Here is a 20,399-nt window from a genome sequence, read left to right as displayed (position 1 = left end):
TACGCGTAAGGCTCGATCGCGAGTTTCTCGACCCGTTCGGTGAAACCACGGCCGGAGCATTTCGAAAATAAGACGCGTCCCGTTTACGAATCGCCTGCTTCGTCGTCCGCGAGGATCGTCCGAGTCGCGTCGGCGCTCGAGCGAACGAAATCCGGTTCTCGGCGCGTGGAATCGGCGCCGCGAGTTCGGTGGTTCGCTACACCGATCGTCGTATATTGGGCGAAAAGAGAAAGGGATTAGTCCGTCGAGAGGCGCGATCGGTGGAGGGGAATAAGGATCGGTGTGGTGGGGTGTGGTGGGGGGTGTAGCGGGGAACTTACATTTTGTAGTGATGCTGCATGTGATGGGTCAGATGGAGGTCGGCGGGGTGTTGCTGTAGCTGCTGCTGCTGTTGCTGAAGCTGCTGCATGGCCTGGTGATGGTGGGTCTGCGGGGGGTCCAGGCTAGAGGCACCCAGCAGGGTGGCGCTCTCCCTAAACAGCGTTGCCACCTGCATCCTCGGCGATGATTATTCCTCGTTGTTCACGGGCGAACGTTTACGCGCGTTTGGCCGTCGCTCGTCGAACGACGTCCGTCGCGAGCTTTCCGCTTCTTCGGTGGCCGGGCGGGTGGCCGGTCTCTCTCTCTCTCTTCTCTCTCTCTCTCTCTCTCTCTCTCTTCTCTCTCTCTCTCCCGATAATTGGACAGCGAAACGCCGCACAAAGGCCCGTACGTCCCCCGTACGCGAGCGCGAGTTTTACCGTCGGGTGGCTCGCGCCGCGCGAAAACCGATCGACGGAACAACAACCGGGGAGACCGTGCGCGCGCGACACCAAAAAAATACGGTGATCGGAAAAATACGCCGATGGTGGCGTACTAGGAGGTTTTCACAACGGGTACCGGGTCTCGTCGCGCGGAGGTCGAGCTGGCTGGAAAGTGTAAGGATCCCGACACAGGCTCGCCCCGACGGTCACCGCCGAGGGAACGCGTGCCGTCGGTAGGAGCAGGCTACGCGGCTGAGATCTCGATGGACGTTAACCGGAAAAAAAACCTCTCTCGGCACCAACTGGTATATTTACTTTGCTTCTTTTCTCCTCGTATCGATTTATTTATTTTTCTTTTTTTTCTATTTTTTTTTTTTTTATTTCAATTTAATTGATCCGTCGCTGCACTCACTGCCGAACACTGTCACCCCGTTGGAAAACGACCGTCGCGACGACGGGACCGAGCCGGTCGGTCGCCGGCGACGGTTTCGAGACGGCTGTCGAAACCGTGTACGTTCTGGGCCCCGAGCGGTGGGTTCAATCGAGTCCTCTCGTGCTGGTCGTCCTCCAATTACCGCTCGCGATCCGCGTTACCGTCGTCATCGTCCTCCAGGATACCTTCGTTGGGCCGGTTCACCACCGGATGATCACCTCCTCCTCGTCCTCCTCGTCCTCCTCCTCCTCCTCCTTCTCCGGCAGCTCCTCCTTGTTCCTCTTGTTCTTCTTCTTCTTTCGGTTGGAGTTCTCTCGGCGCGTACCGCGAAACGGGTCGGCGACTTTATCGCGTATATCCCACGGACGAACGAAGGTCGTGGAGCGGCGTTGCGAGTCGCAAGGGGGGCCCGCCGCTTAACGCGGTGCGCGTCTCTCGGCTACTTTCGGACCAGGGGACCGCGAAAGTCTCCTTTTCGAGAGTCCGCGCGCTCTCTCACGGTTTTCACCGGCGCGGGCAGCACACGTGACCACACACCGCCCGGAGATCACTGCCCGGACCGAATATCCACGGCTGGGGAACTTTCTTTTTCCAAGTTTCTCCCGTTTCGCTCGATCGTGGCCGGTTCGCGAGCTACACGGGTCCGCACCGCGCGCGCCGCCTCTACCACGGGACGAGGAGGACGTTACTCGCGAGGAGGGCGATGCGAGTGGCGAGTGTACGCGACGGAACGGTCCCGTCGCCACAGATCGTCATCTCCTTGATCGTCGCTCAGCGCGTTTCTACGCCGATCGTGTTCCGACTGGTCCGCCGTTCTTTTTCCAAACGGCCGGCCGAGAGCTGGTTTTCCCGTCGACGAGCGTGCTCTCGTGCGTTTCACAGCGGCACCCACGCCCCCGTAGACGAAGACGGCGCGCGGATCTTTTCTCTCCGTCTGGCACGCTACGCCGCGTTACGAACGTCGCCTTGGCTCTCTCTACCTCGGTGCTCCGTGTGACGATCGTTCTCTTCGTCCTCGTCGTCCTCGTCCTCGTCGTCCTCGTCGTCGTCGTCGTCGTCGAGCGTTAACCACCGATAACGCGACAGCGTGCCGCTCCTAAAATTTCATGCGGCTCGGCGATAAAACTCGACCGTGAGCGGTGTGTGCGCCTGGCTTCCTCCCTCGTCCCTTTCCTTTGTTCGTCCACGTCCCGGGCCCCTTGGTTGTCCGGCTCTGTTTCCACTGGCCTCTCTGTCTCTCGCTCGCCCGCTCGCTCTCTCTCTCTGTCTCTCTCGCTCGCTCTCTCTCTTTCTCTCTCGCGCTCTATCTCTCTCTCTCTCTCTCTCCCCCCGTGATGCGTTCGTCTCTTTCTCTATCTCGTGCGATTTCGGTGAACTCTCTCTCGTCGCGTAAACACGCGTCCACGCACACCTCGGGAAATCTGGAACCGCGGCAGCAAGAGTCGGCACCGCACTGCTTGGCCGTGTCGCTGGTTAGGTCGCTCGAGCCGCGAGGTTCGTGCGTTTCCGACCGAGCTCGACTGCGCTCGGTCCCGTTCGGTTTTCGGAGCCTCCTGCCGGCCGCCAGCGGCGGCGGCAACGACGACGACGACGACGACGACGACGACGACGACGGTGGTGGTGGCGACGACGGCGACGACGACGAGGACGACGAGGACGACGACGAAGACGACGACGACGAAGACGACGACGACGACGACGAGAACGAAGACGAGAACGACGACGACGACGACGACGACGACGACGACGACGACGACGGCGATGGCTGCGACTGCCTCGGTATGTCTTCCCCCCTTCTCCCACCAGCCCGCCTCCTTCGTCTTCGCCTCGTAGAAATTTCTCCTTTTGTCTCGACGTTTCTCCGTGTCCCTTTCTTCCTCTTCCTATTCTTCGTTTCGTCGTTTCCCTCCACGACCGCCGCGATCGTTTTCTGGTATACCGGTGCCAGGTGTACACCGTGCCCGTCCAAGTTTACCGGGACTAATCGATACCGGACGATCGATGATAAATCGAGGCACGCGACTCCTCGATCGATCGGGACGAATCGATTTCCCCGTTGAACGGTAACGGGGCGCGGGCGGACGGACGGACGGACGGACGGACGGACGTACGGACGGACTTACGGACGGGCGGTGGGCGGAGGATAGGGACTCACGGCAGTTAAAGGGGGGGAGGGGGCAAGCTCCTTGACCAGACGACGACGCCGAGTCATTCGCGATTTCGCCCCGTGCGTGCGTGCGGCGTCGAATTTACGAGGAGGAGATACACGCCGTTCGTCCTTTCCACGTACGTACTTATGCAAATTACGCGACGAGATCGTGTTCGCGAGTGTGTCGCAACGACATTCTTCGGGCCGCGGCGAGAAACCTCGGTACATTAATATTTACGCGCAGGATCTCCCGAAACGTTTTCTCCGTCGAAGTGGCGGACCTCGACGTACACACCGAGGCGGCGGGGGTAGGGTGTCTTTGTTCGTCGACGTAGCACACGAGGGAGATCGTCTCCTCGAAGTTCGCGCGCGTAACGTTCGTCGACCGGTTCGGGATAGACTCTCGCGTTCGCGCTCCGAAATACGACCTGCGAGCGATAGATCGATCGATTTAACCCGGAACGGTATCCCATCGGGGATACATAACGCGATCTCAATTTTAAGAAAGACAGTGACGGCATAATAAACGAACCTCGTTCGGAAGACGCCTCCGGGTTATTCGGTCTTCCGTTTAGGAAAGGGTACCATCACCACCACCACCACCACCACCACCACCACCTATCTATCTATCGCGCGATATTTCCAAGATTTATGGAATATAAATTATGCTCGTATGTGGGTCACGTTCCGATCATAATTGTACTCCGATTATCGAAAGCTTTTAATTCGACGACATTGGCAGTACGCGGGTACGATGACTGATCCGTCCTTGTGCGAGACAAGTAGCAGGAAAATCGATCGCGCGGAATACTTACACCGAGCGGGTGTTAACTCTCGTATCGCGAACAATTTTAACGAGAGAGAGAGAAAAGGAGCGCACGTCGCTCGGAGAGAAGGAACCCGCGAAAATATGTACGACGCGGCTGTCGGAGGTTAACGCAATACGTTGATATTAACGAGTTAGGAAGCGATAGCCTCTCGGATAGATATTTCGAACGAATCGACGAAATTAGCGAGATCGTTAGCATAATTGCGCAATCTGGTGGCAGCTACGGCCACGGTATAAGAAAGGTTAGTTTTGAAATTTCGAAGAGGAGACTCGGTACACAATGACCTAGGGCAAGCTGTAAAACAAATTAATTCGTTACGATTTACATAAATTTTACATTCTCGCGCGGTACGGCCCGTCCGTCCGTCCTTCCGTCCGTCGTCTATCGAGTTACAAACGACAATCTTTGCACCTCGATCCTGGAAACGACGTTTCGTCGTTTGTCGCGAGGAAACGATACCGCGCGAGACTGAAAGTTTTCTTTTTTTTTCCTATTATTTTCTCCCGATGCTTTCAGCCGTTAAAGAACAATATCCAAACTTGCGAAACGACACGAACAACGATGCAACGACGATACCGGTCGTTCCAGCTTACCGATGGATCCCCGAGACTCGTTCGACGACCTCTGCCTTAACCCTACCGCGTTCCTCTCTTCACTTTTACCGTGATCGTCGAATTGTAACATATTTCGTAAAATTGCAAAAAAGTTTCGCGCGTCTCGGACCGTTTCCGTTCCCCGTTATCGTTTTAAGGTCGAGACGGGGATACTTTTGAGATTAATAGCCACGCCGATAGTCGACCGTAGGAAAAACTACAGATCTACCGAGAAACACCACGGCGAATCGGTCGTTCTTTTTGCAACGTATTCGATCGGTTCGCAGCGACCGGCTACGTCGGAAAGGAGACCGACGTTTCACCCTTTTGCTTATAACGCTAGTTACCGCGCACTCGACCCTGATAATCCATGATTACCTCTGTCAATTTGTCCATGGACAACATTGATTTCCACCTTGACACTGTATTATCGTTCAGAAGCGATTCGTACTCAGGAGCCCGTGCGATGAAAACCGTGGCGCGACGTATGCACGCACGCACGCACGCACGCACGCACGCGCGCACGCATGCACGCACGCATTCACGCTGTTTCAAGTTATTGCGCTTCCAGCGACGATCTTGATAGATACCCGACAAACGGACGAGAAACGTTAGGCGGCGAAAGTAACAGCGCCTCGCAATTCCGATAATGGGTAACGGTAATGGGCGAACGCTAATAACGATAATAAACCGAGGGGGGTGGGTGGGGAGGTAAACGCGAAAGGACAAATTTGAAAGCTATCGTTGGAACGCTCGAAACGATTAGAAGGCGCTCGACCACCGAAACAACTCGCGTCTTCGCGATAAAATATTCAACGCCTCGAAAGCTCTGACGCGCGTCTCGAACGTTAAACGTTCCGCGAAAATATCGCTAATTCAACGATACGCGCCTGTACACGGTCCGTACCGAATCGTTTCTCCGTTTCTCGATCGCGCCGCGACGCTAACGCTAACGACAGCGAACGTACGCACTGCTCGCATAGGACCGCGTGCGCGTCTTCGAAGATGGACGGGAAGGAAGGGAGATGTTAATTTCCGATTATCGTTGTCCGTCTCGATGTCCATCGTGGTCGGAGACACGGTCGAGTAATTTCGAAAAGAGGTCCGAAATTTGAATCGATCTCTTTGTCACTTTCGAAAGAAAAAAGAAGAAAAAAGAAAGTAAAGGTAGGAATGGTCCCTGCAACCGAGCGTTTCCTCGCGAAACGAGACAAAGTCCCCGGTGGTGGACGCGCGTAAGACGAGATCGTACACAAGGCGGCCAAAAGTGTTACGAGTTTCCTGTCCCTAATTAAGCGGCCGTTTAAGATTCAATCTGCGAACCAGGGAGGGAGAAAACGAGACAGTGAGAGAGAGCGAGAGAGAGAGAGAGAGAGAGAGAGCGAGAGAGAGAGAGAGAGAGACGCGTGGTACCGCGTCCTCCGCGTGGTTCGAAGATCAATCTACCGCCCGAGGCACACGCATCGAGGCTCTCGGGCAGCGACGTTTATCATTTCTAAGGTCGTTAAATACGAGCGCGTAATAACGCCGAGATAAGAGCGGGAGGACGAGAGACGGCGCGGAAAAATTTTTCGCGCACACACGGTCGGCGCGCGCGAGCTACGAACAGAGAGAGCGAGCGAACGAGCGTGCTAGCGTGCGAGCGAGCAGTGGAACGTGTACGCGCGTGTAGGTGTGTTCGGCGCGGGCTGGCTGGCTGGCCGAATCGAGCGACGAATCTCGGTAACGGTACCGGGGAGGACTGTGCGCGGCGACCGGAAGCGGGACGGGACGGAAACCGGTGCTACGGAGAAATTTCGAGGAGCAGCTCGCGACACGTAAATTCGTGCGGCCGAAAGAGAGAAACCGACCGATCGCCGCGGTACTCGGTGTGTTCCTCTTGGAGTGTACGGCCGTACGTCCGTCCGTACGTACGTACGCCTCCTCTTGTCCAGCGTAGCGAGCGTCGCGTTGTCCGTCGCGTTCGGTCGAAAATCGATCGACGTTATCGATCGTTGGTAATCCGTGGGTCGGTCGGCCGTTGGTTGGCCGATTTCCTAGCAGTCTACCTGCCTAGCTGGCTGGATGCATGGCCGCCGCGAACGTGCGTGGTGCGGTGCGGTGTGATGTGCTCGCAGCGTTTCTGGCTTCGTGTGCACACGTATGTGCCACGAAATGTGCGTGGGTGCCGCGCGCCTCCTGGCTCTGTGCGCGTGTAGTGTGTACAATCCATTCGACCGAGTCTGCCGTGCGAGGGTGTATCGGAGTGGGAGAGCGCGAGCGAGCGGGCACACAAAGCTATACCTACCGGCTGGCTGCTAGGTGAGAGAGAGGAGCACGCGAGCGCGAGAACGCGAGAGCGCGAGAGCGCGAGAGCGCGAGAACGCGAGAACGCGAGAGCGAGACCGCGTGAGCGCGAGCGCGAGCGCACCGGCGAATCTCGCAAAGAGACCAGCAGCGAGACAGGGACCGACCATTCGGAAGAACCGAGAGCCTCGTGGTTCTATAACGGGTGACACCGAGCAACGGATACGCGCGACTTGTTTCCAATTTTCGGTTACACCCCCAACGGTGTCCCACGGCTCTCCGAACGGGGGAGGGGAACCGAACGAAGAACGAAAGAAAGAAAGAAACTCTCCGAACGAATCGAAGAAATCGCGTCTCGGATAACGCGGAGACGGTAACTTAATTAACGCGCTAAGTACGTTACGTAAGCGGAGAAGGAAGAACGCGGAAAACCGACGAGAAGCGAGATGGAATGGGAATATATATATATATAGATAGATATATAGATATAGATATAGATATATATATATGTAGATTTATATACGCGTATATGTATATACAGACCAGAAGCAGTTCCGTCGGTTAAAACGCGCGAATAGCGAGAATTCCGTAAACATTGCTCCGGAAACGCTCGACGATCGCTTTTTCCGAAAGGAGAATTTCCCGAGGATTCGAGAACCGTGCGTTTGTGTGTGTGTTTTCGTCCTCGGTTCCATTTTTTCTTTTTTCTTTCACGATAATTACACCTGTTCGCACGAGTCGGCGCGGGGTAGTCTCCGAGATTCTTTTTTTTTTTTTTTTTTTTATTTACAAGGGGAATCTCGCGCTCGTTACGCAGCGCGAGGAAATTCGAAAAGCGCGTGGAATCGTCGCAGGGAACGTTCTCAACGGATTCGTCGATCGAGAGGTATCGTGTGCTCCGATATCGGTTTCTCCACGACCTTGCCATCGACTCGCCACGAGCGTTCTTACGAAACTTCCAGTCGTTAAGGAACGTTTATTAAACTCGAGGAGGATACGCGTTCGTTCCCAACCCTCCGCGATCATTTTTTTCCTAGACGAACTACACGGAAACGGAGAACGCGAACATTCAACGCGACCTACGTACACCAGGTCTCTGTATCTCGTTCTTCGTAGAATTCGATCCTTGTACGCGCGATCGATGTCCTCATCGCGCGCGAATCGTACACTTCCCGCGGTGAATGGGTCCCGTCCGATCGACGATCGCTAAAATCGCGAGATTCGTCGTCGATCGACGCGAGCGGAATCCGTTCGTCGTTTACTTCGCAGTCACCCTGTAGAAGGGCACGTACGCGCACACGTATGCACGACCCGAGCGGTGTGGTGGTGCATGCGGTGACCCTGCCACACGATGTAGGTGGATGGAATACCAGGGCTGTACCCAGGACCCGCGCGCTCCCGCGAAACTCGCGAGCGAGCGAGAGATTTTTCTCTTTTCCTCCTGGTTTCGTTCGTCACCGACCAGGAGGAGAACACCTCGTTTCGCGGAACTTAACCCCCTTTAAACGAGGTTTCGACTTCTCGCGAGAACGAAACGGTGTCGTCTCCGCGAACGTTGATCGCCTGACGGAATACGCGCGGCGAAACGATCCGCGAAATCCCCGCCTAGGACGAAACGCGGTACGCTCGGGGAACCAGATCGAAGCGTCTTCGCGTTGGAAAACAAAACCGCGCTCTCACGCCTACGAAATTCGATCGAATCGCGATCCATCGGTCGCCGCGTTGCTTTATTTTCTCCGGAGCGATATTTTTACACGACGGCGCGGTGTGTACCGTCGTGGAACGGAGCGCTGGTGGTTAATCTTCCCAGTCAATTATCGCGATAAATAATGTCAAAGTCAAACCCCTTAACACGCTCCTGTTTTGAATAGCCGGTGTGCGCGCGCGCGCGCTCGCTCGCTCGCGCCCTGGCCGCCCGTACGTATGTACGTATGTACGTACATACGTGCATACATACATACAATATGTATACGTATATACGTATAATCGTACATGTGTGTGTGTACATATATATATATAGGATATATATGTACACACCGGCAACGGATTGCCGCGCGAGCGCGAACGGACGAGCCGGCGGGGTCGAGGGTGGATTTCACGCGATGGAGCGAGAGCCACCTAGCGAGCGAGCGAGACGATTGGTGCGCGAGAGCGCGGTGGAGGGGGACGGTACGGGAGAGAGGGAGATGCGCGCCGGGAACGAAGCGAGACGCGACCAGTCGTCGACGAGGAGGGAAAGCGGTCGGATGAAGCGATAGCCCACGGTGGGAGCGGGAAACAGCTACGCGACTACGAGCGGTGCGAGAGAGACGACGGGTGAAACGGGTGCGCTCGAGCCGAGCGTAGAACGCGGAACGGAGACGGAACGAAAGGAGAGAGGCGAGCGCGGCCGCGAGAGAGGGAAACCCGGAGGACAGAGGGAAAACGATGGCGCGGAACTGGCCGTTTCCCGCGAGAAAGAGCGAGATGGAAAGAAAAGACGATACCGTCGTCGAAGCTCACGCAAACACGCTCCTGGCAAGCTCTCTCGCACACCGCTGCCCGCCAGACTCCCACCACGCGAACTTTCGGAAAAATCAATAGAATACAAGAAAAGCCCACGCTGCGCTGCTAGGCGAGTGGAGCCCTCTCTTCCACGTTCTCTCTTCTCTCCGCGGCTTCCTTGCCTCGTCTCCCTTTTTCCTACCGCAGCCCTCTTTGCGCGCGGTTTACCTGCTCGTTGTCCGCCAAACAAAGAGCGGAACGCAGTCCGACGAGCGACAAAAGGGGTGGGGAAGATGGAAGAGGGACCAGGAGGGAGGGCGGGGAGGGTGGGAGGGGTATAGCGAGTGGGGGGAGGGAGAGGCAGAGAGAGATCGGAGGAGAGATGTAGGTTGGGACGGCCGGTTGCGTTCGCCGACGAAACGCGGATGCGAACGCGAAACCGCGAGAAAGGTTACGAACGGAGGGTTGGTAACCGTGAGGAGGAGGGGGTCGCGGAGAGATATCGGCCGCGAGAAAGAAAAACGGACCGCAAAATTGGGCGAGTTCAACGGTTGGAAGAAGAGGGCCCTCCGCTAGCGCCGCTCGCTCGCTCGCTCGCTCGCTCGCTCGAACCGCCTCCTCTTTGCACAACCCTCCCTCCCTACGTTCCATCGTCCCCTCCCTCCCCTCATCTGCCCCTCGATCGCCACCCCTTTAAATTCTCTGCCCCCCTTTCCGGACTCGGCTCCTCTCGAGGTTCTCGCGGCTTCCGAGACGAAAGAGAAGACGGAAGGAACACGTTCCTCCGCGAGAGTGGAGCTCCTCTTTATTCCAAGCGACGCGCGTCTCACCGACGTTCGAGCACAGCGGCGAACGGTGGTCGTCGACGAACCCCGGAGCGAGGAGGGCATTCATCTCGCTCGCTGGAAGGTTCCAGGCATCGACGTCGAGTCTCCCCGCTACCACCGCCGCCACCACCGCCACCGCCGCCACCGTGGCTGGCGGGTGTTTCGAAAAACGGAACGGACGGTGCGGGAGAACCAGATAGAGAGAGAGAAAGAGAGAAAGAGAAAGAGAGGGACGAATCGACGTACCGTAACGACCCACGACGACAACGACCGCTCGATAATCGTACGGGGGAAGATCGATCGTTTCGCGTTGCGTAGCGTAATCTTTGATCGCGCGGCGAGACGAGACGCGACTAATGTGTTTACCCGCGGTATAAAATTAACCTATCCGCGATAGGGAGAAACTTTACCAGATACCCGTCCGGATGGAAAATTTTTACCGCCGGTGAAACGAGAGATTTGCTTATTCGAACGTGTGTTCCCTTTACGTCGGTTTTACGAATCCCCTCCCCCCTCGTTGTGTTCATCGTCGACAGAATCTAACGGATATCGTCCTAAACGGCGATTCCTCGGTGCGGTGTGTTCGTGGATCGCGCGACGCAACGATCTCCGAGGCATAAGCCGCGACAGATCCAAACGGAATCGTAGCCTGCCTCGCACTAAACGGAACTGACCCAGCTTCGTGGCTTTGTACCCTTCGCTGATCTCTCTAGCGCTCTCTCCTTCCCTCTCTCGGTCTCTCCCCTCTCCGCGGCTCGCGTTCCGTGCGTCCCTGTCCCGTGCTAGCGCGGCACGATGCCTCTCTTTGTCCTACGCCCCTTGACATTCTCCCACTGCCGACGGGGAGACACCCTCGAGAAGTTTCAATTTATACTGAAAGTCGTCATGACCGAATCCACAAATACGTACGCTCGCTCGCGGGGCTCCTACCTAGTCCATTCATATCAGCTGAGTACGCGTAAACACGAACGTATACCGGTCGCCGCCGCGTTACTGCCACCGCGCGAATAAGTAGACACCGAGACTTCTTTACCAACTTATCGCGTTCGACGATCCGCGTTCACGATCAAACGTCCCTCGACGCTTCGACGGTTCCGCGTTTCCCGCGAGCAACGCTACACGCGCGTTTCGATCTAACCGGAAACGTCCGAGCGTTGTCTTCCTAGTGTTTTCGGTTCGACGTCTTCGTAGACGTTCGAAAAATTTCAACACCGGTATTCACCGCCGTTTAGAGGGAAATGACAACCCGGATATTCGGAGCACGGTTTTCTTTCGTACCGATTTTTCTTCTTTTTTTTTTTTGTGTCTTCGTCCGGTAATTGACTCGATATCGAGCGATTCTTTCGTCGAGGAGTTCAGCAGAGATACGCGATTGAAAATTCGTTATCATTTTATTCCGAGCGGGTACGCAGCGCCGAGTATCGTTTCGACTTATTTTTCCTTTCGGTTTCGGATCGTTTTTCTAAAAGAACGTTTCCCCCGCAGATCAAAATACAATCGTTGCCGTTTCAACGGAACGGTTTTTAGCGCGTTTAAAGTTACGCGCTCGACGTATAATACCGGTCAGAGATTTTGCAAAAATACGGAGCGACGAAAATTGCGTTCCCGTCGAAGTATCGACAGGCGAGATAAAAAAAGAATTAATTTCACAAAAGGAATCGACCGAACGGCGAACAATTACGCGAGAAAAATGAAAACAGACGTAAAAGAAAAATGTTTTTTATCGTCGGATAAATTTAAACGAACGTCGATTTCATCGATTCGCGTAGCGCGTCGATATCGCGCCGTAAATATCGCCGTGAGTTACGGCGTATACTTTCCCGTTACGGACGACGAAAAAACAAAATTTCGTAAGAAAGTATTTTCGAATTATGAATGTTAAACGAGCCCGGGAATCGTAGCGGGGCGAATTTGCATCAATGGCCCGAAAACCCGTTTACGAAGACGTAAACTTTGTAACGAATGTACGGGGTTGTCCCATTTGTCACGACTGGCCTAAATGTCTCCGGCGTTTTTTCGATGATACCTGTTAACCTGTTACGAGAGACTTTCGCAACCGATAAACAAGTCACGAGACAGATAACTCGCACCGTCGGAACCAACTACTACTTTTCGTTCCCTACCGGCGCACGCATCGATCCAACGAGCTTCGGGAATCTATCCCATCATCGATCCGTAAACGATTCGCGGAAATCGATCGGACGAACTCCGATCCCGTTTAACCTCGTTCGATTGAAAACCGATCGTTAATCACCACCCGTTACCTTTTTAATTGCCCGAGACAATTCTTTCCTACTGATGGATGAACGAGCCGGAACCGAGGGCCGGGTCGCTCGTCCGACACGGATTACGCGGAAACGCGTTTACATTTCAATTTCTTCCGACGGTTCGATCGATCGTTCAATTATAATTTCGATCGACGATCGATCAATCTTGATCGCGACCGTTGATCCTCCCGATTGGAAGAGTCGATGGTCGGTGATTGTCGATTAAAAGAGAATAATTCGATTCTTATTCAATTACGCGTTAACTCGATAACTTTGGTACGATCGTTGAAAAATAAAAAAAAATACAATCCTTTTCTCTCTCTCTCGACAAAGCTGCTTTCCGACCGGTCGAGATTCGATCGATATTCGGTCGGGACGAAAGAGCGTCTCGCGCGAGATCGTGACGCGAATCCAGTCACGCGAGATCGCGGAGCGACTGTGTTACAGGGTGCGCGGGATCGCGTGCGCGTCCCGTGTGCGCGTCCCGTCGAGTATCTTGGAAGACGCGTAATAATACGTTCGAGCGACGGCGGATGGTCAACAACCGGGCCGCGCGATTCCCCCTTTCGTGTTATTTAGTCGACCGCCGCTAATTAAGAGAGCAACAGCACCGAGGCTCTCCCCGAGTTTCTCGAATTACAGGGAATCGACGCGTGCGCGCGAATCGTGCGAGGGCTACTCGCTCGCGTGTCCGTCGCGTTCCAAGGCGTCCCGAAACCCTCTCCGCGTACCCACCTACCTACACCCCTCCCCCCGCCCCCCACCGCCGCTACTCCTCGCACGAGAAAAAGGGCATTCCTTACGGCCGCCGCGCCGTTGCGGTTGACGCCCTTTTCCCGCTGGATGTACGCAACAGAGCAGAGACAACCAACCGCCGTAAATTACCGTGACGCGTTACGCGTTACACGCTGGGGTTGTTGCGGCCAGCGACGGAACTCGACGCGCTTCGCTTCGAGTCGCCACTAACGCACGCCCCAATTTTCCGTATCGCTTTCCACGTTATCGGGACACTTCAAACAGCCTCGAACGTAGCCCCCGTCGACGCGGTGTCGATGCACCTTTTCTCCGGAGTGGGGGGTTTTTTTTTCTTTTTCTTTTTTTTTTCTTTCTTTATTCGAGCGCCTTTGCGGTAAACGCGCCGAGAAACACGGCGCGAAAATTGAACGCGGACGAAAATTGAACGAGAGCGCGCAACCAAGTACGACGCTCGATGAATTTTTTTTTTTGAGAGAGAGAGAGTGAGAAAGAGGAAAATTCGTAACCTCGCGAATACAAAGACGGGTCGAATCGTAGTGGATTGTATATCGGACATCGTCGTAGGTACGTTCGTCAGCACGGTGCGAGTAGGTGGTTGTCTAACGTTTCGAAGATCCGTAAATAACCGTCGATGCGGAACGTTGTTCCGTTGATATCGTTTATCGATGTAATTTCACGGAATTTACCCGCAATTTTCAATTACACGAATTTTCAATTTGTACCGGATTTATAATATTTTGCAACGAAAGCTTTTGGGCATAACGAAAAAGTATATATCAATACTCGCTCCAATATTTACCGCGATACTGGTCGGCCAATGTAAATCGATAAAATTAATATTTGTTTTATTCTATTTAACGATAAAAGTATCCAGCGAGAATATTTACTTACGGAGCGTCGAATAAAAAAAAAAAAAAAAAGAAAAAATTCCGAATCGGGGAAACAATTCGGATGCTCCCGTTCGATCGAAGGGCTCTTGCGAAAATCGCCAGCGGCAGACGGAAGCCTTTTGCGAAGCGAAACGCGCGGACGTTAGTGTTAAAAGATTGGCCAGTGGACGTCGGCGATGTTACAAACGATCGATGAATTTATTAGCAGCGGAGCTACCAATATCGTTTGAATTTTCAACGAAGTGGAGCCACTTCTTAAAGAAATACCGAAGGTACCGAGGAAAGACGCGGGGAATATTGCGAAGATATTTCAAAAATTCGAATCCATCGTTTCGATTCTCTCGTCAATCGTTGAACCCAACTTTGGAAAATGATCCATCCGAGCTAGTTTCTCTCAATTACGAGACAAGTGATGAATCTTACTAAGAGTAAGAAAAAAAACAACCTTGTCCCTATTTTTCGATACCTCTCTCGGATAGAAATTGCAACACCTACCGAGATCGGTTTACACGTATTTTACTTATCATTGCCGCAGTTTATGATTAAGAATAATGGTTCTGGTATCACGAGGGTGCGTATGCTCAACAAATTGCAGTCATCGCGTCGATGAACGTTTTAGAACCAAGTGTTATACCTCTCTACGGTTATAAGTGCAGGGATCCCATTGACAGATTGTATAATTTGGCAAATAAATCGGCTAAATTTCTCTCGAGGACGTATTGCTTTATTTCGGTTGCACGTATCTGGAACAAAAACCGTTCGCCAGTGTCCACCGAACGTACGTTAAATATTCATCTCGGGAATATCTCGGCTACCGATAATGGAAAGAAAATTCGGACGCGTTTCAGCATCGTTGACGATTCGAAATTCGAAGATACGGTAAAGTTTAGCTTCGATCGAATCGCTAGCTTCTTTGGTTTCTCTATAATTTCGCGCGTACTTCCGTAACCTTCTTTCATTCGGCCCTTGTTAACCCTTTCAGGATCTTTCTCCTCGAGGTCGCTCGGTGTCGTCTTCGACAGGGTCGAGAAACTTTTATTTTTCGTGAAGAATCGGGAAACGAGTATTTTTAGGCCTCGCGGGATCAAAGAGCGCGATTAACGTTATCGTCGCTCGCGTGCAACAACGGAAACGAAATTCGTACAGTTTCGCCGCTGATAAAACTGTGAGAAGTTGATTTCGCGGAAATACAGTTTCGGTCGATCGGTGAGGTGTCGTTTGTTCGACGATTTGTCGTACAAGTGCTCGTTAGGTAAGACCGTGATCGAATTTCGCGTACCGCGTCTCGGAAAACGTCGTTTCGCACGGCGCCGACAAATATCGAAACTAATTCGCGAAACCGCGCGAACACGGACCGACTCGCCTCGACGTTTCCACCCGGTCGTCGAAACAGTAGTTCGGTTGTACGGTCGTGACGTTCGTTTAAAAATGTTGCTCGATCCCGTGGCTGGTAGTTTACCGACCCCTGGTCGTCCACGCGGCACACGCGATCGAGTTAACCGGCTCGTAACTTCACGGAACGCGTCTTCGAAACGATCGATTCGCTCGTCCTTCGAGATCGTTGTATCGTCCACAACGGTGTTGTTTTCAAAATTTCGAGTTAACGCAGAGTCGTCTCCACCGTATTACAAAATTCGAAAGAAGAACGTTTCGAACGATACACGAGGACAAAATTGTAATCGTAATTGTCCCCGTGACGTCGAGGATTCTCGGTATCTAGTGTCTTGTACGACACGACGTTAGGATACTCCAATTTCGTATCGAGGTCTCGTGGAAAACGTCGCGTCGTTTGGCCAAATTTGTCGCGAGCCTCTCGTTGGAAATACGGTCGAATTATTTTATTTGGCGCGGTGAAAAGTGTAGAAAGGAAAAACGAGGAGGGAGAGGCGACTGCAACGTAATCCGAGTCCCTCCCCGGTTAAAGAGTCCGTAGACGGTGGTTCTCGGTATTAGAGCTCGAGTCCACTCCCCGAACGAGAGGGTCCTTGGTCCGGTCGGGAAACGCGCCGCGGTGCCCGGGCACGGAGAAAAGGCGGACTTCTTTTTCCACCCCCGTTGGCGCGGTCTCGGCTTAAAGAGCGCGCGGGGCTCGTCAAAGGATCGAGAACTCCGGGCGGCGGGAAAAGCAGGCCGACTAGAAGTGGACACGGCCCGGAGGAGGATAAAATAAGCGAATCAGCAGGTCGTTGTCGTAATTCTGGCTACGTCACCGTTGCTACCCCTCTACACTCGACGGAGGGTTGTATCACCCTCGTGTAGAGGGGCACGGGCGAAGCAGTGGCGCGGTGCAGAGGAGGAGGAGGAGGAGGAGGAAGAGGAGGAGGTGGAGGTGGAGGAGGAGGAGGAGGAGGAGGAGGTGGAGGAGGAAGAGGAGGTGGAGGACGGAGGGGGTTGGGCAGAAGAGAGGCGGCGGGCCGAGGGAGGAGGGAGGGACAGCGGTGGTGAGAGGAACGCGCGGAACGCTTTATGAATGAATGTTTCCACGCCAAGTGTGGCGAGAGAGCGAGAGAGGCCCCCGTGTGTCCCGCGTGTAAACACAATAATACCGACGTTTCCATTCATCAGGTCGACCCCGGCAAAGCACGCCGCGACCTCGAGAAATGCCTTTCGAGGCGCCACGTGGGATCGCACACCACCCCTCCCCGTCCTCGAACCTACCCCCTCTTTTTTTATCCCCGACCCTTCGCGGCACTATTTAAAAAGCGATTTCAGTCTCTCCTTCCCGGCTCGCCGCGCAACAACCCCCGTGGCATCCCTATCGAGCTTCTTGAACGCGCGAAAACCGACGCCGCCGACGCCGCCAACGCCGCTGCCACCGCCGCCGCCTCGCCACGGCGTCCCGACGACCTTGCTTTCGACGCCACTCTGGAACAATTAAGGATTCGCTTTCTACCGTACCGGGGTCGATTCCTTGGAACTTCGCTGGCTAATAACCGAACACGCGGGGAGGACAGCGCAACAACCAACGACGCTGCGCCGTGAAACTTTCCGTTCGCTCGACGCTCGCGGAATGCCGTTTTTCCGAAGGTTGAGAAACTCGCGCGGGGATAACGCGACGACCCTCACCGATAACGATCTCGTCCCCCTTTTCATGTTTCTCGCGAGAATACCGCGCGAACCGCCATCATTTTCTCCGATCCGAGTCCACGGAGCTCAACATTTTTTTTTAGAGAGAGAGATCTGGTTTCGGTAACCGTAACACTTTTTGGGGAGAATTTTACCCACGGAATGTAGAAGAGTCGAGGTGTATACAAGTCAAGGAGAAGGGGATACGATGAATTTTGGGTCAAAGTTTCTCTTTACGATAGTTCGGGACACTAATCTTGTGGTAGCGTTCGGAAAGATGAATTATACAAGATGACCGTGACGTCACCGTGAAACGAAGATTTTTTGTTCAATTTTGCAAACGGGTGCTCCATTTTCGAGGGAAGAATCGTTCACGGTTTCGTATAAAAGTTTCTTCTATCGTCCCGGACACTAATCGCGCGATAGCGTTCGAAAAGATGAATTCTACGCGACGATGATAACGTCACTGTGAAACGAAGATTTTTTGTTCAATTTTGCAAACGGGTGCTCCATTTTCGAAGGAAGAAACGTTCACAGTTTCGTATAAAAGTTTCTTCTATCGTCCCGGACACTAATCGCGCAATAGCATTCGAAAAGATGAATTCTACGCGACGATAGTGACGTCACCGTGAAACGAAAAGTCGTTGTTCAATTTTGCAAACGGTTGCTCCATTTTCGAGGGAAGAATCGTTCACAGTTTCGTATAAAAGTTTCTTCGATCGTCCCGGACACTAATCGCGCTACTTTCAAAGAGACGAAATAAAAGACGTTGGACGGTACCGAGCGTCAGCGCAGCGGAGAACTTATCAAGAGCGAGGAGAACTCTCGGCCCCTGGTAAATTAGTTTATCGTCCACAATCGCGTAAACCGGGATTGTCGAAGTCGACGAAGCACCTTTCGAGAACGAAATAACGCTACACCGAAGAACGTTCCGGCAACGAAAATTAATTTTCCGCTCGATACGCGTGTCACTCTCCGACGAAAGTTCTCGTAGTTAGCGCCACGCGCGACCGTAACGTCGAAGTCTCGATCGCGAGACCACGGATTCGATGGAACGCGGACCGAGGTGTCGATGAAAATTTCAGGGAGGTCGAACCACCCGCGGTCTCGTTTCTCGAACGTTTGGAAAACTCTCTGGAGCAAGGGATCTCTCTGTTTCCAGGTCCCCGTGATGCAGAATCGCGGCGGGAGGGATTCCGTGAAGTCGTGGGCGGAGCGGAGCGTGTGGTCCTTGGTGTGCGCGATGGAATTGGGCTTGATCTCGGAGCCCTGTCCGACCAGTGTCTCGTTCGGTTCTCTGACGAACGACGGATCGCTCGCGAGGACCGGTACGCCGATCGGTAAGGAATTCACCGCGTTGAATACGCCCGGTAATCGTCGCGCGCGTGAATTCGCCGCGACGTCGCGAAGACCGGCGAGCAACAAGAGAATCGCGACGACGAAGAGGGACGTTCGCGAGCTGGCTCGCGCGCGGAACTCGACGGTGAGCAGTTTCTGGAAATCGTGCAAGAGAAAAGTCGGAAGACCGAGGAAACGGCTGCCACGGAATTACCAGGACCCGGAACTCGACGATATTCCTTTCGAGTCGTCCATCGAGCTTTTCTCCGGAATCGGTCGCAGAGCTTGCGGCATCTCCGGACCGAGAGAGACCAACGTATCGTCGAGCCGATCGAGCTTGTTTCGTGCGAGGAGAAACGGTTTCGTCGAACGTGGATCGCGCCACGTTACCACCGAGGTCTCGAAACGTTGCGCGACGATGAAGAAACAACAACGCAAGAGGACCGCGAGGATCGTCGAGAACGTCGACGCCTCGAAGATTCTACGATCCTGCGCGGTCTCGAGGAAAGAGAAAGTCTTCGCCGAGTCTTCCATCAACGTCCGTTGGGAGTATCGCGAACACGATCCGTGTCCTTCGAGGAACGATTCGCTCGAGGACAAGCGCCGATCGATGATAAACGACCACGGTTACGGACACTCGCGCTCGAGCAACGATCCGCGCGAGGACGCGTGCGAGGACTCGCGCTCGAGCTCGACCGGATTCGAGCCGGAGGATCGGGGGACGGTTTTCGACGACGTTCACACGTTACCGTTGGCCGAGAGGATCTCCACCGGAAGTCCAGAGAACGACGACAACGATTTATCGGCGATGAGCAACGACGAGAAAGATTTTCGTACCAGATCGAGCGACGATCTTGTTTCGATCGTTGGTGAAACGACGATAGACGTCGGCTGCGAGGACGACGATGACGTTGTTACCCTCGTCGAGGAACCGATCGAGTCCAACCACACGAATAGTTTTTCGCTACAGAACCGCGAGGAGACGTCCAGCGAGGAAAACGTTCCCACGATCGGTGATAACGATCCTCGATGCAGATCGAGCGACGGTGACTCGAACGACGAAAAGCAAACTTCCACGATGAAAAGGAACAAGATAAACACGAACGGGAGCGTTATCGGGACGACTGTCAGGCCAGCCGCCAAGTGCGATACGCTACGCGCGAAAATATTCCGAAACGACGACGAGTATCACGATATCAGGCGTGTGACCCGTGGATCGACGAGAATCAGCAAGGAGAACTTCGTCGGGAAGCTGGTCTGGGGTTGCTGTTCCGGATGGTGGCCAGGTAAGCGTTGTTTTCCATCGACTCGAAATTTCGAGATTCTCCCACCACCGATACCACCACCCGCCCCCCAACCCCCACCATGCGCGAAACTACTGCCACCCGAGTAACGATAGGATCTCGTAAATTCGAACTCGATCGGTGCGAGTACTTCTGGAAAACAAAAGCAACAATGGCCGGCTCTCGAGCGACAAAATCAGCCCGTAGGTGACGATGGAGTCGATACCGAAGTACACACGAGGAGAGGTATCGACGTGTATCGAAATTTCAAGCACCGGGTATCAATTTTCGATACCGATGACGGTGGTCCTTAAAGTGATTCCAAATTGGTGTCGGAATCGAAATCCGTTCTGTGCTACGCGGGGCTATCGATAACCCTTTGATACTTTACGAATGTATCGATACACGTTTCACACTCGACGTAAATTTTACCAGGAAATATTCACGCGTTATG

At 53.9% G+C, this 20,399-nt stretch overlaps 2 protein-coding genes across 12 annotated transcripts in view; one reads left to right on the top strand and one right to left on the bottom strand.

The window, feature by feature from the left end:
• The window catches only part of Tdg (Thymine DNA glycosylase), a 123,258-nt gene extending 120,559 nt beyond the window's left edge, over nucleotides 1-2,699 (bottom strand). The window contains exon 1 of the mRNA XM_076320798.1: nucleotides 321-2,699. Coding sequence (XP_076176913.1) covers nucleotides 321-496 — 176 coding nt within the window. The 5' untranslated portion in view covers nucleotides 497-2,699. The remainder of the gene's footprint in view (nucleotides 1-320) is intronic.
• The window catches only part of Dnmt3 (DNA methyltransferase 3), a 151,177-nt gene that overhangs the window by 117,838 nt on the left and 12,940 nt on the right, over nucleotides 1-20,399 (top strand). For 4 of the 11 annotated variants that reach the window (XM_076320788.1, XM_076320786.1, XM_076320795.1 and 1 more), the window contains one exon: nucleotides 18,487-19,948. In XM_076320788.1, coding sequence (XP_076176903.1) covers nucleotides 18,487-19,948 — 1,462 coding nt within the window. Of the gene's footprint in view, nucleotides 1-3,389; nucleotides 3,463-6,402; nucleotides 6,421-6,458; nucleotides 7,050-7,249; nucleotides 7,408-10,274; nucleotides 14,531-17,254; nucleotides 17,286-18,486; nucleotides 19,949-20,399 lie in introns of those variants that run through there. The other 7 variants (XM_076320792.1, XM_076320793.1, XM_076320789.1 and 4 more) reach the window with 7 other exon arrangements.

The sequence above is a fragment of the Ptiloglossa arizonensis genome, chromosome 9, assembly GCF_051014685.1.
Source record: "Ptiloglossa arizonensis isolate GNS036 chromosome 9, iyPtiAriz1_principal, whole genome shotgun sequence".
NCBI lineage: Eukaryota > Metazoa > Arthropoda > Insecta > Hymenoptera > Colletidae > Ptiloglossa > Ptiloglossa arizonensis.
This window is presented reverse-complemented; position numbering and strand designations above follow the sequence as displayed.